At 50.2% G+C, this 17,537-nt stretch overlaps 1 protein-coding gene across 1 annotated transcript in view; it reads left to right on the forward strand.

Moving 5' to 3' along the window:
* Window positions 1-335: 335 nt before the first annotated feature.
* CLSTN2 (calsyntenin 2) overlaps window positions 336-17,537 on the forward strand; it is a 638,322-nt gene continuing 621,120 nt past the window's right edge. Inside the window, exon 1 of the mRNA XM_027091653.1 lies at window positions 336-637. Within this exon, the coding sequence (XP_026947454.1) occupies window positions 526-637 (112 nt within the window). The 5' untranslated portion in view covers window positions 336-525. The remainder of the gene's footprint in view (window positions 638-17,537) is intronic.

Raw genomic sequence — 17,537 nt, forward strand, 5'->3', positions numbered from 1 at the left:
GCAGGCGACGCTCAGGCTCCCGGGGACCACTTCTGAGGGAACCAGCCCTCCCACGAGGCAGTTATTTGAGAGCCGGAGCGAGGGCGCGAGGCCGGAGGGCTCCCCGCAGCCGCCCACCCGGTCCTCTGGGAGCCGAGTCCTACCTTGAGGAGAAGCGCCCCGGAGCTCGAGGACGGTGGAGGAAAGTTGGGGGGGCGAGGGCGCGGAGCCGCGAGCCTAGGAGCCGCGGCCGGTGTCCGCGTCTCATGAATATGCAGGAGCCACCTCCCTCCCTCCGTGACGTCACGGGCCGTCCTGGGGTGAGCGCCGGAGCTGCTCGGGGTCCGCGCCAGTGAGCGCGGCTGCTGAGGGCGAGCTAGCGGCGCGGCGGCGGGCACCGGAGGCCGAGCGCGGCGGCGCCCGAAGCGCACACAGCGGCAGGGCAAGGCGGCCCGAGGCCCGGCGGACACCGGAAGGCGAGAGCCGGCGAGGGCAGTAGGCGGCGGCGGCGGCAGCGGCAGCTCGTAGGCGGCGGCGGCGGCGAGGATGGTGACTGGGAGGCTGTGCTGGGTACCGCTCCTGCTGGTGCTGGGCGTGGGGAGCGGCAGCGGCGGCGGCGGCGGGGGCAGCCGGCGGCGCCGCCTCCTCGCCTCTAAAGGTGGGTGCTGGGGAAGTTTCTTCGTCTCCGAGGAGGGAAGCAGGGCGGGCTTGAGGGTGCAGGCGGCGGGGACCCCGCTGGATTTGCACACCCTCCCTTGCCGCAGCTTCCCCGGCCTCCGTGCGCCCGGGATGACCAAAGTGAGCGCCCAGCGCCCTGGACCAGAGAGATTCCACCTGCGGACGCCGGCCCAACCCCTGGGCAGGTTCTAGGGACCCAGGGGAAGGCCAGGTCTGGGGAGTCCGGACAACTCTGTTGGCTTTCTGCGTCGGAGTGGGGGTGTAGTGGCCGAGTGGCGGGCTCCGGCCCGGGAGCGGCGGGAGCAGGGCGCTGGCACGGCGCGGACAGGCAGTTGTCTGCTCCAGCCCTGAGGGAGGAATCAGTGGCGGCGCCGTCAAAGGAGGGAGCAGAGCTCGCCTCCCAGCTCGGGGATGGGGTGGAAACTTGTGGGCTCCGGGGAAGGCCTCCCTGGCTGGCTTCAGGATCCCCCAGGGCGGCTCTGGCTCCCCTGGGAACGCGCGCCCTCCGGGTGGGCCGCGGAGTCCGGAAGAAGTGCGGGATGTGACCCTTCCCCATGGCCTCTCCGACTGTGCTTGGGCACCCGAGCACAGAGGCGCGGAATCCGGTGACCTCCCTCCCCGCAACCCTATTGGCTTGGAGTTCTTGACCTCCCCGCTTCTCCCGCCCCGGAGGAAGCAAGATCCTGGTGAACGCCTGGCGCGGTCGGGAGACTGTAGGCTGGCGAGCCGCGGAATGTGCTGCCTGGGAGCGCGGGGAGGAGCGCCGGGGTGGGGGCGTCTGGAGGGCGAACTGAAACGGAAGGTCACGTGCTTGCTGGACGGTGGTGGGAGAGGCAAGGGAGGAGCAGAGCGGGCTTGGGTGGCGATGGGCGCAGGAGAGGCGGTGGCAGTTCTGGGCTGGAGTGCCCGGCTTGGTGGTAACTTGTTGATTCTCTGCGTTTTGACTAGGATAGAAGGGCGTGCGATTGGTTTAAAGGCTGTGGCCAGATTTGCCCGGCAACCAGTACGGGAAGGAACGTGGTCACTGACAATCCTCAGAGGACGGAGGAGTTTGCTCTTGTAGATAAAGAGGCTCCGTATTAGCGGCAACCTGATTTGCAAACTGGCTTTGAACTGTAGCTTACCTGTGGCTCAGGAGGGAATGTATTCTACGTTTAATTACCCTTGGAGGGTGGGGAGAGCGCGAGGCAGCCAGTTCGCCTCCTCAGACCTCGGGAATGCCTCTCCCGCAACTTGAGAGTGAGACGGTTGAGAAGAATAGGAGAGTTTCTGTTTTTGCTGTAATTTTTTAGTTTGGTGGCATCGTTTTTTGTAACATTATTTTATAAGCAGGCATCCTGTTCCTTTTCATCAATTCCTACCCCACCCCCATCCTTGAGAGGTAGTTTTTTGGGGAGGAAGACGAAAACTGATTATGAAAATGTCTCAAACATGTGGTAAAGGAAAGGTAAAGGAATGGGTAAAGGAGTCGTTGATCATTCAGAGAGACGCTTGTTTTGGTGAAAGCAAGAATAAAAAACAAAGAACGACCAAATCGTTTGCTCTCCTTCCCCAATATAGACACTTTGTTAAATAGGCAGATTACATGTTTTCGATTTTTTTCGTCACTTTGTAGCGGAGCAAATGGCGTATGTTTAAGCCGATGTTTACATACAGGGGGGCTCACAGCAAGTGAAGGAAGGGAAAAAACTTGTTTGGGAAGACCTGGTATGCTTATGCATCGCCTAGTTCCCAGGTCGAAATGGAAAACTTGGTAGAGATAAAAGAGAAAGATTGAAAAGAAAAAAAAAAAAAATCCAGGCTCTCAGTGATTCACACATATGTGAATAATTATGTGCATTTTAACCAACACCTTGCATCTTCTCCACTTAGAACATATTCATTTCATGTTGAAAATAAGCCATTTGTCTTTCCGGAGTAAAAAGTTGATTGGTCCTGCGGAGCTAGAGTTGCTGTCTCCCCCGCGTTCTTTCCTCTTTCTCTTTCCAACCACTGGGGGGCTGCAAAGGGCGCCGTTAGCTACATTTTTCTTTTCATTTCTTTTTTAAAGACAAATGTGTAATATTCGATCAAAACAGAGACATTTGCTATGACACTTTAGCTGGGATTTACAGGGCTGACTCTCCTTATTACAATGCACGTGCATTTTATGTCTCTAAATTTTATATAATTTCTGAAGAACATTTGAGATACTGAAGGTATGCTTCATATATGATGTGTCCCACCACTGACTCTGCCTTTTCTAAGGTTTATGTCATTATTATCCCCATCACTAAAAAGGAGAAAAGTCAGGAAGACCTATGAAGAAGACTGAACAAAAAAATAGCTTTCTTTTCCCATACAATTTCTGAATTCATTCACAGAGGAAAAATGGGAGTGGGGCATCAAGCTGCGTGGCAGACCTGAATGCACCCTCTGGACAACTGTCTGGAAGTATGTCCTCCCGGCTTGGGCTCGTGTACGATGTCGTGTTTGTGGCACACAGCTTGTTCTGCCTTTGTGTTTCTTGCTTCCTCTTGTAGGGAATCGAGCAGCTAATCCCTGAGAACTGTTTGGGGTTTTCGCAGAATCGCTGCACTTTGAGTACAAACATATTCCTGACGTCAGAAATAATACCGTGGCCAGGCAGCTATTATAACCCCTTCCTTTTCTCTCCTGTATCTTGATTATTCAAAAAAAGACAAACACTTTCTGGATGCTTTGAAAAGACCAGATCCTATGCACATGTTTCATGAGCAAAGCTTGGGAAGGCATTGTGGACCCAAGGAGACTCTGGAGCAGAGAAAGGCGTGTCTTATCTAGGGAAGAAAAGGCAATACAAAGTAACCTCTTAAGATTTGTGCCAAATTTGGTGATGCATCAGTGGTCTCAGGTCTCAGGGATCTGGTACACAAACGCTTTTCAGTCCTCAACATCCAGGTATTGGTTGTTCAGGACGATGCTTGAGTAGAGACCATCAGCAATAACTGATGTAGTACCCACCTGTGTGCCCAGAGCCTGGCTCAGTGCCCTGGAGGATTCTTAGCAAATATAAGATCACCCCCCGCCCCCGCAACCATTCCCATCTCACTACTGCCTTGCTTTGAGAGACAAGATTTTTATGTGAAAACTTTAGGAGAATGACAGCAGGCTGAGTTTGTGCCAAGTATAGTACCATGCGATGGGGACGCAGACAAGGGAGATAGAGATAGGAAGAGGGCTTGCAAGCACAGCATTTGGTAATAGAGAGGGGAGGAGACAGAGCGGAATTGTAGCAGTAGTTGTATAATTGTAGTAACTGCAGTTTGTGGAACTTCTCCTTAGTGTGTTACAGGCACTGCGCTAATCCGTTTAACTGGGCTGTCTCTCATTTTTACAAATGCAGGGCTGGTTTTGGTAGCCCATTTCACAGAGGAAGAAACTAAGTCTGAAAGAGGGCAAGTGACTTGACAGGACAACCAGGGGAGGATGTGACACTGGGGTGAGAATGCGAAGGCTCACCATGGCCAGTGCCCCTTGACTGTTCATCTCATATTCTCCCCATTGGATTTAAAGGCAGATCTAGTGACCACAGGGAAGCTGACTGTATCTCTGAGATCCCCAAGAGCCCCTGTGGCCCTGCATACACAGGAGGAGAGTCCAGGGCTGCTGTTTCAAGGGCCCTGTTGGGAGATAAATGGAGTGGGCCTTGTTCTCAGCCATGGAAACCTGTGTTCTAGCTTCAAGCAGCAGCCTCATCCTCCCTCTTACAGATTCAAAAGCCATCCTTGCGTATTCCAAAGTGCACACACAGAACCTCCCGTGGGGGCGAAGGTGGTGTGGACTTTTTATGGTGAATTGTCCTATATCATCTCTTGGAAAGTAGCATGTGTCTCCTGGGGGTGTGGTAGTTATTTCCCCAACAACTGAAGCACAAACGACAAAATGTCCTCAGCATTGCATCAGAGGGTGCACTCTGACCTGCACTCATCCCAAAGCACCTGTGGTTCCTGGACCAGGATGTGCTCATTCCTGCCCTGGACCCTTTGGACCATGTCTTCAAGCTAGACGGTCACCTTCCTCAGCCTAATGCCTTCTGTGACTCAAGACACAGCCAGGCTTGGGCATGGTTTCTCCTAGGAGCCTTCCCTGACTGGTCCCCCTGGCTGGGCCCCCGGGATGTGGCTCTCCCTCTGGTGTACCTGTGCTCCTTGTCTGGCTCCAGCGCTGCCCTGTGAGCTCTGAGGGCTGGAATCTTGTCCTGATTCTCCCTCCCTGTCCTGGTCTCCAAGTCCACCCCACTGCCTGGCCTCTGGATGTGAGCCGAGCAGTCAGTAGTGAGTGGCTTGGTGAATCCACCTGTCTGCAGTTGCAGTGCTATTGTTTAATGACACAGAGAGTTTGGATGTTTTCTCCTGTCCTGTAGGAAGGAAAATTTGGGCTTCATAGCGAGAGAAACCTGGGTTCCAATCCTGGCCCTACTGCTTCCCAGTAAGATAATCTTGGACAAATCAGTGAATCCCTTTGAACCTCAGTTTCCTTATCTATAAAATGGGGATACAAAGATCTACCTTGCCAAGTGTTTGTCAGGAAAGTGTTTAGAAATCACTTAGCACAGTTCATGGCATGTAAACAGCATTAAATACACAGTGACTGTAATTACTGTAATTACTGATCATTTAAACACTGGGTTCTAGCATCTGAGATTTGGTGACATTCTCCCTTTCTGACTGACCTCTTGGCAGTTCAGTAACTTCGTTCATATCTTCCCTCCGTTCAAACTCTGTTCTCTCTGTCTCCCTCCACATATGCATACGTGTGGACATAGTCATATATAAATACACGCACACATAGACATTTGGCTTGAATTGTGAAAACACCTGCCTCTTTCACTAGTCTATGAATGCATTTGAGGCTGGGACCCATGTCTTGTCTCATTCATCTCAAAAGCCCTGGCACTTAACGCAGGGCCAGCTCTAAGGGAGGACTCAGCAATGTGTGTTATCTAATAAATAAACATCTCTATGTGCCACTGCCGAAGGTGTGGGATTCTGGTCTCTGAAGGAAGAGCTTTACTGGTGTGGTTTGGGTTGTACAGAGAAGTCCCCTGACCAGCAAACATTTTCCTTCCAGCCTTGCGGTCTCAGAATGCAGAGAAGCACTCTTTTTTGTTTGTTTGTTTAAGACACTGGCAACCTCTGTGATGATGCATGTTTATGTGGAAGGGGGGAATTGACATTTTGATAGCCAAATGACAGCTTGAGACAGATTATTATTTTATTATTTATCATCTAGCCCACCACTGATTGGACCCTGTGGAAATTGGAATGGTGGGTTTGCAGATGAATCATGAGAGGACTGAGCTGGGGGAAGCATGCTGAGCTGAAGACACTGGCACTGAACAGGACAGAAGTTCGCCATCCTAATCAGCTGGGGCTTCTGTAGCAAAAATAACATAGATCAGGTGGCTTAGAAACAACCGAAATTGATTTCTACAGTTCTGAAGGAAGGAAGTCCAAGAATGATTATGTTCTGGTGAGAGTTCTCTTCTGGGTTGCAGACTGCTGACTTCTTACCGTGTCCTTCTGTGTGGAATGCAGAGAGAGGAAGCAGGCTCTCTAATGACTCTCACAAGGACACTAATCCCATTCATGAGGGCCCCACCCTCATGATCTCTGCTAATCCTAATATGCTGGGATTTGGGTTGTAAGGAGAGGGTCTCCAAAAGGCCCTGTCTCCTAATACTATCACATTGAGGGTAGAGTTTCAACATGTGAATTTTGGGAGGACACAAACATTCATCTATACCAATCATGCTGTCAGCTTTGGGGGAGCAATAGGCAGAAGACAGGAGGCGGCAGTGGTTGGAGGAGGATGCTTGGGGTGAGAGTGAGGCCAACCCAAACATGCACTGGGCCTCACTTTTAGCTGTTTCAGCCAAGAGCTATGTCTCAGTCTCCTGTTATTCTCTATGAGTGGATTGAAAAGCTAAAACAAATATCAGATATCAAAGAGCTCTGTCTAGGACAAACATCACACATGACACAGACTATTGGAGAACTTGGTAGCTTCTGGGAAAAGGGTAGACGACTGTGAATGAAACACCTGGAAAAAGTTTTGTGGGAAAGGAAGAAATTGGCAAGGATAGGAGAAGCCAGCAAAGATTAACGGAGAAAATGAAAGAGGTCTTGATGGGAGAGTAGGCATTTGGTCAGCAGATAGGAGGTGGGCAGGACAGGTAGATGCAAGGTAAGAATGCCCATGTTGGTACGCAGGCAGGAGTAAGGAGGGAGCCCAGCCCTGGACAAATATATTTCTGCATACAGATTTATAAGGCTAATAAAAGAGTGAATGTTTATTGAATGCATACCGTGTGCCAGGCACTATTTTAAGCACTTTATATATGTCAGTTGGTTTCATCTTAACCCCAGTTGGTTTGATCTACCAATGATGCAGGTAGAATTACTATCCCATCTTTACAGAGGAGGACACTGAGGCCCAGAGAAGGGAAGTTACTTGCCCAAGGTCCCACAGCTTAGAGACAGTAGAACTGAGATTTGAACCCAGAGCAGTGTGGCAGACATGGATTTCCCATATCACACAGGCTTACCTAGCAGAGTGATGTGTTTTCAGCCCAAGATTATGCTCTGAGTGAGGCCAGAGAGGCTCTGCTGCCCTGGAACATTCTGAGGCAGTTCAGGAACATTTGGGTCTTCAAAATTGCTGAAAGAATCAGTTTCTCTGGAAGGTTCACTCTCTGACTGACTTCCCCGTCAGGAGCGAACATCATCTTTCTCTTCTCGCCCGGGCAGCTGGAAGCCTTCCTCCCCTCCCGTCATGCTTGGCCTCAAGTAGAGAAGGCAGCTGTCTGCATTGCATGGTCCATTGGAGGGGTCTCCTGAATCAGGAAGACCTCCCAGCAGTTGTTCATTTGGGTTAAACATGGCTCTCCTCTGACTCTTTAAGCAGGCAGGGTTAAGAAAAGCTACCACAGACACTTTCAAGTATATTAGATGTACTTGAAGCCTGGACTCTGGGGAGAATGAGGAGGGGTTGCTGAAAGGCGAGTGTGGCAAGAGGGGAGAGAGATGGCATAGATGAAATAGAAGGTGACATGACTGCTCATAAGGCTGCCTTTTCTTCTGCTGTTGTGGCAGGATTTTATATATGTCAATTGTCTTTTTCACACATACCCATTTTACAGATTGGTAAGTGAACACCACAGGGCATGTAGCCACAGAGCCAGGAATCAGACCAAGGGGTCAGACTAATTGCAGTTGGTTGCAACCCAGCAACCAGGAAGCCAGGTGATATCTTGGATGATGTCACCCGAAGGCCACTTCTCCCACTTCTTAGTGGTTTTCTAATGCTCAGGCACTTGTTTCCAGTACCTTCTCAGGACTTTGCTTGTCCCCAGCTCAGTGTCCTCTGCTTACATCAGTCCTCCAGAGATGGCCCTGACCAACTCTTCTCCTAGCTCACCTTAAGCCCTGCTCAGAGGCTTGCTCCATGTCTGGCCCCTCTAGGATGCCCTGGGTTACAACCAGCCCCATGTGTGTGCCAACCCAGCCTCTCATCTTCCCTCCACGAAGCTGCTGCTTACTCTGTGGCCTCTGTTTGGATCAAAGGTACAAGATCTGCACACTCACCCAAGCCAGAGCCCTGGAGTCCTCCAGCATCCTCATCTGTCCTCTTCCATCACACTCCATCCTTCATCACGTCCAGTTGATTCTACCCATAAAGACCTAGAACCTTCCCACTCCCCTCCATGCCCGTTGCTACTGCCTTATTTAGCATCTCTTGGGAATGAAAGCACCCGCTCCTCATCCCATCCATCACCCTGTTGCCAGGATGGGTCACATCAACCCCGGTCCCACCAGGCCTGTAAGAAGTACCATCCCAATCATCATGAATTCCATCCTTCACCATCCCTGCTGCAGTCTGTTAAGGTCCCGGGGTTTGAGAATAACGTAACACTCTTGGAATTGCCTCAAGGTTCCATCCCTCCCAGGTTAGCCTTGTGACGCTCATTGTCTGAACAGCCTGGCCTCTTGATGTCCCCGGCTGACTCTCTACTTCCATGGGCAGCAGAATCTTTGCTGCCACTGGGGTTCCAGCACCTGAAGTCCAATTCTCCTATTATATTTCATTGCCAATGCCCCGGGGGGGTGCTTGGGGATAGGAGATGGAACAGGCCACCAGTTCCCATCCTAGAGGAAACCAGCCCTTCTCCCACCTTCTACCTCTCCTATCCCTACCATCACCCCTTCAAGGAGCTCAGGCATTCATAGAGCAAAGGCCTGGACCGAGTGTCTACAGAGATCTTCTGCCTACGCTCTTGCAACCCAAGCCTCCTCTGAAGCTAGGATACACAGAGAGCCTCACCCCTGAAGACAAACCACAGTCCTCTCAAGATAGATCCAAACTCTCCAGCCTCACATAAAAGTCCGTTGATGGTTTCTCCCCTCACTTCTCATCTGGCCTTCTCTTCTCTCAGTGAACTTTCCAGCAGTTTCCAGATAGTAAATACTATCTGCTATCAAGAGCTTACTGTGTGCTGGGCTCTGTTCTGAGTGCTTTATGGGTATTAATACTCATTCAGTCCTCCACTCAATCAGATGTGTGCTCTTATTATCCCCATTTTACAGGTGAGGAAACTGAGGCCAGGAAGGTTAAGCTACTTACCTAGTTCACCCAACTACTACTGCTACTACAGCAGAGCTGGGATTTGAATGGACAAAGTCTACTTTCAGAGACTACCCCCTTATCTGTTGGGTTAGTGACTCTCAAGCCTGAATGCACAGTGGAACCACTTGAGAGTTTCAAAATAACAGAGGTGCCTGGAACACCCCTGCAGAGATGCTGGTGTCATTGATCTAGGATTTGGGGTTTAGTTTAAAGCTCTCAGATGTTTGTGATGCCCAGCCAAGGTTGAGAAGTGCCCCTGCCAACCCCTATTGCTGACAGTTCCCCAGGGAATGCTTCATTTCTTGACATGGGTTGCAGGGCTGCTCCTGGGTGGGGGCCTTGACCCTCTTTATTTCACCACCTCTGGTTTCCCCCATCACAGTGCCTATCGCCTCCCTGCCTCTCCAGGCAGACTGTGACCCCCTCGAGGGGGAAGCATCCTGGTCACCTCTGTGTGACTGGTGCCCAGCACAGTCTGAGGTCCAGAGTGAATGCTAAGTGTTGAGGGAGTGACGATATGCCGGGGTGATGCCACCCACACTGGCTGCAAGTCCCTGAGGACTCTGCCCATGCACACTTCCCCCGGTCAGGGCTACTCCCTGCCTTTGGTCACTGGTAGGAACTAGTCATCAGGCCTCTCCCCTTTAGTTAACTGATTCTCCTTCCAAACCAATGACAGCATTCACTTTGTAAAGGTTGAAAACACTCAGTTCTGCAGATGAGTTGAGTGAACTCTAACCACACCAAGATGTGTAAGGGAGTCAAGTCCAGCAGATGCCGCTGGAATTCTCACTGAGAAAGGCTGTAAATGCCACTCGTAGCTTCTAAAAATGCTTAATTGGCTGAAATTTGACTTAAGTTTTGCCGATAGAAAAAAACAAAACAAAACACACAGCACATCATTTTTGTGATTTCTGCCACTTTGCATTTCCGTGATGTGTGTCGTATTATATAGTTAAACAAATCTGCAGTCTTCAAAGAAGCCTGACGAGGAAATCACCTGTGGAGAAGGCAGTGACTCCAAGTCACGTGACTTGGATCCACTGATCTGTGAGAGGCTCAGGGCACATCACGCAGCCCTCTGGGGTCTGCTTTTCCCTGTGCAGAAAGGACAGGAGGGCACCGCCCTCCTCTATTCAAGAAAGTTCTGAGTATCCACGTGCAAGTGGCTCTGAATACCCTTTGGAAGGATAAAGTGCTTAAGAAAATAAGGTGATCAGATTTAAGAAATTGGTTTTGAGACTTCAGGACTCCAGCCCTCCAAACAAAACCCTACATCTTTCCGTCTTTATACTGTCTTACCAATTTAATTAATGATATTTTCAGGAGAAGTCTGAATTTAGCGGTAAGGCCCTTCCTAATTCTTTAATGTACATTCTGCATATGGTACACGGCGGGCGTTCACCATGGTTATGCAAGGGGTCCAGCAGTTGCAGGCCCATACATTTTCAGGGAAGAACCAGTCAAAACTGTTAATATGATGTCAAGTTGATGTGTCATTTTCCAATTTGCATGGATAACTGCATCTCAGCAAATTAATTAAAACAGATAAATGTTAATCTAATGCATGTCTCCTTGTAATTAATGAAATATAACCATTACCGGGTATTTGATTTATTATTTTAGTTTATAAAATGCCGAATTCTTCTGTAAAGTTAGATACAATAAGAGGAGAAGCTGACCCATATATAGCACTAGGAAAAGTGATCACATTTCAATAAATTAATCACGCTCTAAAAGGATATAGTTCATTAACACCATGAACTGAAAGTGTTAGATGTAAATTAGATTAACCTTTTTAGCGACACTTGCATTTATATTGCATATTCTCTTCAAACTCCAAGCACTTTACATATATTAATTCGATGAACCCTCACCAGACCCTTGTTAAGTAAGTACATATATCAAAGTTGGAAGGGAGGAGAAATGAAACCCTTCAAAAATACTGAAATCCTGGTCTTAAGATTTATGATTTCCTCTTCAGCAGTACCGTTTATGCTGGGCTTCTGGAGCTGGAGAACATGGGTGGTATTCAGGCTGTCTCGTGCTGTCAGGAAACAATTAGCCCATCACTCAGTACCTGAAGCCAGAGATGCTTGTGCTGGGTGCTCAGGCCAAATGCTCTGCCTTCTTTCACAAAATACACCCCAGCAACAGTGGGTCTGGCTGTGGACAGGGCAGCCCCAAGTGGGTGTGGGTGATGGGAACTTAGTGCCCCACTGGGGCATTCAAGGGTCATCTTCCCCTGGGCCAGCTGCTGCTCCTTTTTACATCCCTACCCTTGATCTATCTGGGTGCTGAGGTTGGGCTGTGGTGAACAAGACCTTGGGAGGCTATTGGGAGAAGAAAGGAGGAGGGACAGGGAGATGGGAATGGGCTTAACCTCTTCAGCTGGGGGTCTCTACTCAGGCCCGCCTGAGTTGGGGGCCAAGACCGCTGTCTCTTTACCTGCTGGGATGGAAAGTGAGGGCCTGAGAGAGGAGGAGTCCCTCTGCATCTAGCTGAAAGCCTGCTCCTCAAAGAAACTTTCCTGAGCGAGTACCTGGGTCTTCTGTAGCAGCTGGTCACTGGGACCACTACTCTCCTATGGGGGCTCTGCCTACTTGCAGGACTTACTGTCGTTGCCTACTGGAGATTGCACAGAGGGGAGAGGAAGCAGGGCTCGCATTATAAAAGCCTATGAAGAATCAGGGGAGGAGACTATAAGCATTTCCCTAGCTTGATTGACTGTGTGTTTGGGTGTGTTTGGTGGTTTGAGGTTCTGAATATTTATTTTTCCAACTCTTTCTGTTCCTTCAAGTTCTCAAACCCACAAGTGCTTTCCTAGGGGCAGATTTTCACTTTATTCCACAAACCCATTGAAATGCTGTGTGTCTCAGATAACGGTCTGCCCTGGAGCTAGCGCATCACTAATGGTTAGACATGAAATGTAGGAGAACAAAGTTGGAGTGTCGGGGATTCTTCTCCCTGCTTCTGGAGTTGGAAAATCATGTGCTCTGGTCCTCATGCAAGGACAGTTGAACCCCACCCAGTCCTAGAATCTCAGCTCATTCTGCTCTGCCAGCACTTCTTGGCACACTTGTCTGCTGCAAAATGCTCCAGATTCTCTCCTCCAGACCTCGTACGGAAGGGATGAAGAATCTGGATGTAGAGTCAAGAACCAAGACAGGCCATGACTCAGGAAACTCACAGAAATGCTAGGGAATGAGAGAAAATATTGAATTTGCAGTTTATGGTATTTTAAGTTTCCTTCCTTCCTTCCTTCCTCCCTCCCTCTTCATTTCTTCTTGTCTTGTGTGTTTCTGTTTGTTTGTAGGATGGTGTGTGGTCATTTGGAGCAGGGAAGGAGGCTGAGATAATTTATAATCAGAGTTAAAAAGAATTTCACTTTCAAGATCTAGGTTTCACTTTCCTTTTGTTGGTTATTTATGCTTTTTTCCCGAAAGCAAACCAATTATTTTGGCTTTATGGCACCATCATGAGAAATATCAAGATGGCTTATCTTGTGTATTAATTTTAAAATGATATTTAAGTCTTTTTAGTGATTTATTCTTCTTTTAACTAGAGGTCACAAATAAAGCACCTTTTTTTTTTTTTTTTTTTAACTGCACTTGTATCTTTTCCCTCTTGAAAACCCCCCTGCCTCCCCTCCCCGCCAACCTTCCAGTCCTTAAATTGCAGCCCTCTTACTTGGAGGAACTCGAGTCAGACACCAGCCAAGAATCTTTGCTTGAAGACGGAGTTTTCCTGGAGTTTTGCTTTCAGACGTGTCCCACCTCTTGTCTCAGAGCCCACGAGGGAGGAGGGGAGGGCTGACGGAATTGTCGGGTCATCTTCAGCACCCTTCTCATCCTCTCCTTCCCCTCCTGCCATATCTCTTCCTACTCCCTAAGTCCCTCCAGGATCTCTCTCTGCAAGACCTTGGTGGTACCAAGGTCTGCTTTTGGAGGTAGTGTTTGGCTGCTCCCTGGAAACCACTTCTTCTTTTTTTTTTTTTTTGCGGTACGCGGGCCTCTCACTGTTGCGGCCTTTCCCGTTGTGGAGCACAGGCTCCGGACGCGCAGGCTCAGCAGCCATGGCTCACTGGCCCAGCCGCTCCGCCGCACGTGGGATCTTCGCGGACCGGGACATGAACCCGCGTCCCCTGCATCAGCAGGCGGACTCTCAACCACTGCGCCACCAGAGAAGCCCACCCACTTCTTAAATTACTACCAATAATCATGAGAATCATCATCCTCCTAATCTTACAATTTGTTTTCTCCATCCAATGGGAAATGTGAATAGAAGCGTCTTTAGAAAACTTTGCTACCTCTGTGGATCAGAACCACCTAACATTTAACTAAAGACAGAGGGTTCACCATGCAGCCACAGCTTCCAAACAAGTCATGTGGTTCATACTTCCAACCAAATGGGCTCTGGTAGAGGAGATTTGGAGCTGCCCCTGCCCCTGTCTCAAGTCTACTAGACGTGGTGACCTAATGCTCTCCTTACATCATCTTATCAGAGAGGAAACGCCCTGACATTCCTGTAAGCTAAGGCAACGGGACATGATGCAGGATCTCACTTGGCGACGTGCGCATTTAGAAAGAGAGGACACTGCTCAACCCCTAGGGTTACGCATTCGCACACTGGTGGCGTTTGGGGCAGCGTGGCAGGCTCTCTGGAGGGGGTGGGGGACGTGTGAGGCAGGTAGGTCTCTGTCATGGTGCTCAAACCACATTAGGGTGATTTAGCTCCTGTGCTCAAATTGTGGAAGCCCTCCCGGGATGAGTCTGTGTGACACCTTCTGTCATCTAAAAGCTGGCAGTGGTGGCTACAGGTCTTAAAAAGCTGGGCTCCTGCCCATGCTGACTGCCAACTCTGGTGGGTCTTGATGTCTTTTCACTCGTGGGTCCTGGCATGGAGATAGCCTGGTACTTGGTGTGGGTGGCTTCTCTGGCCGTGGGTGAAGACGTGCACTTGGACATCCTCTCTCCCCAGTACCAAGGCAGCCTTGATTTCCAGGGACCTTGAGCCCTGCCAATCCCCAGCCATCCCTCCTGAACACCTAAGAAGGCACCCCAAGAGACAAGGGAGGGGTTGCCCATCCATTGTGATGTAAGAGCCTCAGGTGTGCAGACTGGGGGTGTGCTCAGATCCAACCACAGGAGCACTGCCTGGATACGGGCATCAAGCCCAGTGTCTCCCCTTCATTAGTCACAAGGACTCACCTGGTTCTCTAGCTCGGTTGCATCTGCTTAAAGGCAGGGCAGGGTTTCTCCTGAGCGGTGGCCAGCACACCTGGCTCAGCAGTCTGTAGAGCACCGATCTTTCTCGTCTGGTGTTCTCAGTGTTTTCAGTGTCCTGAGCTGTTCTGGTCTCTGGTCCTTGCGTCTTGTGGCAGGCGCTATCTATATCCCTGACTCTTGTCTTTCTACTGCAGCCAGCTCAGGATAGGGATGGTGGCGGGTGCGGGGTGAAGAGGCAGGGGCCTCACTGCTCAGAGAGCACTTGGTAACTTGGATTCTCCTTGCCTGACTGTACTTCTCTATCCCTGCAGCTCATGGACCGGTTCCTCTTTAATCCACTTCTACGCAGCCCTTGGCAGTTCTTTCAAACACACACACCCAGTCCACCACCCCCTGCTCAGAATCCCTCCCTGTCACTTCATCACTTTCAGGATAAAGTCCACTTTCCTTGGCTTATCCCCAAAGGCCCTTAGTGTGTGCCCAGCTGTTCCTGGGCTAGAAGGTGAGCTCATGTGAGCAGAGCCCAGCACCTGCACGGTGGCTGAGGAGTGAATGAGCGAATCTTCTCTCCATATGTTGTCCTCACGCTTCAGCCTGACCTGCAGAAAGAGCCCAGTTCCCTGCCTCATGGGTCTTCTTGTGTCTCTGCGCCGATGCACACCCCGCCCTTGCCCCATCTGCCTTTGCCTTGTCTGGCAGCCTGGTGCGTCTTCTGGGATCCATCCCTGGGCATCCCCTGGGAGTATTCTTCCCCCACCTCGATTACACAGCTCCCATACGGACCTCCACGGTGGCACTTACCAGCTTGCCTACCTGCCCACCTGCCTGTTCCTCACTAAACTGCCTTATCCCTGAGGTCAGTGTCTGTGACGTCCTCACCCTGTGCCCCCAGGCATGTGTGGTCTAGCACAGGGTAGGTGGGTGAGTGATGTCTGGAGTTCCCTAGAACTCAGCTCGTTGCCTTGTGGGGCTGGAGGGCTGGCGTGGGGTTCCTCTTGATTTATCTTTCTCCTTCATCCCCCTGGGTCCCCAGTGCCCATCTTTCCAGTGCAAGCCCACCCGAGTAAGGCTGGTGGAGAAGGAGGATTTGGTTAGGAAGGTTAGCATCGTGGGCTGGGTGCTGGCTATCGTTGGCATGAGCTGGTGCATTCAAGGATGGCGAGATAGAGCCAGGCTGGGGGCAGGTGACGTGCTGGAGGTGAGACACACTGGGGACTGGGAAGCTAGATGGCTCAGGGCCTTGGACCTCTGAGGCTGATGATTCTGGGGGCCATTTCCAGAGTGTATGTGCTTCTGGGATAATTAATTTAAAGCAACTTTCCCATCAATGCAGAAGCTTAGCCATGAGCTCCCTCTTTAATATGTAACACTGAATACCACCTATCTGGGAGAACATCTTCTGTCACTGCGCCGATGAGAATTAAGTTGTAACCATCGGCTGCTGCGGGTCTTACACTCTGCCCAGCGTGCCCTCCATGTCTCTCAGTGGTTACTCCTGGCTCCTGTCAGCATCCTCTCAAGCCGCAGACTGTAGAAGTCCTACATGTATTAAGCACGCCTCCTTTTCCAGACAGGCCATTAAAAGCGATTTGCAGTTGGTGACATCAGATGCATGTGTATGGAGAGGCCAGGATAAGGGTTTTAGTTGGAAAAGCTTTGCCATCAGTTAGAGTGAGATGGCCCCATGTGATGAGGCCCGTGGAGTGCTACCCCCATAGCTAGAAAAAAAAAAAAAAAAGAGCAAGTGGGAATCCTTCAAAGTCCAAACATTTACTTCTAGATTTAAGGATATGCTGCTTCAGTTCTAAGCATTCGAGCTTTGACACTGTGCACAGGGAATCACCACCATCCCCATCCAACCCAAATCCAGGACTTTGGAGGTTGGTGCTGGTAGGGGAAGCTCCTGGGGGTGCTCCCTGGAGATGTGGCTCTGCAGGGCTGTATGGGGCGGGTGGCTAACAGCCCCGACTCTGACCCTGAAGCCCCCCTTCTCCTTGGGGCAGGAGTTTTTGTGTCGATTATACTGCTGGGGCCGGGGCCTGGACAGGACTGAGCTGCCGCCTTCCCGTAACTCTGGCTCAAGTGGGAACAGCTTCTCCCTCTAGATATTAAGGCTAGAGCTTGGACCCAACTGGGTCTGACTAAAGGCTCAGGGTGCATAACAGGGAAATAAGCAGAAACGATTATGAAGGCAGACCACTGGTTTGCATTGCTTCAGAACCAATGGCCCCTTTTTACAACATTTTGTAGTCCTCCCATTATTATCCTGAAATGAAATGTGCTGATATTACTGCTTGCTTGCATACATAATTTAACAAATCAGTATAATGCCTTAACTGAAATATAAAGAAACTAAAAGGAAAATAATGTATTATAAAATAGTGTGTAACGCTTGTGCCCACCTAAACTAGAGGAGTAGCGAATTAGATGTCTGCTGTGAATGCCACAGCTGCAAACGCAGATGGCTCCAGGTGCGTGGTATTGGCAAGTCAAATATCATGATTGGGCTTCCCTGGTGGCGCAGTGGTTGAGAGTCCGCCTGCCGATGCAGGGGACACGGGTTCGTGCCTCGGTCCGGGAAGATCCCACATGCCGCGGAGCGGCTGGGCCCGTGAGCCATGGCCGCTGAGCCTGCGCATCCGGAGCCTGTGCTCCGCAATGGGAGAGGTGTACCGCAAAAAAAAAAAAAAAAAAAAAAAAATCATGGTTGCTATTGGGGTGATGTGATGTTAAGAAATGGTGACATACTTCTGGTGAAACTCTGAAAAAGAGAAAAGTATCCTCTGGCCTTAATTCATAGGATGGGTGTATTCCTGAGAAACTTGGGGTTTATTAAAGCTACGCGAACAATATTTAGCTGACTCATTCCAGTGCATTAGTACAGGGAAGAGAACCGTGGAGTTCTAGATGGTGTGCTGGGGGATGTCCAGGCCGAGAGGTGCCTGGAGGATATACCCCAACACACACACACACACACACACACACACACACACACACACACACACA

This window comes from Aethalodelphis obliquidens, unplaced genomic scaffold (assembly GCF_003676395.1).
Source record: "Aethalodelphis obliquidens isolate GAN/ISIS:26980383/991018 unplaced genomic scaffold, ASM367639v1 scaffold72, whole genome shotgun sequence".
Lineage (NCBI taxonomy): Eukaryota > Metazoa > Chordata > Mammalia > Artiodactyla > Delphinidae > Aethalodelphis > Aethalodelphis obliquidens.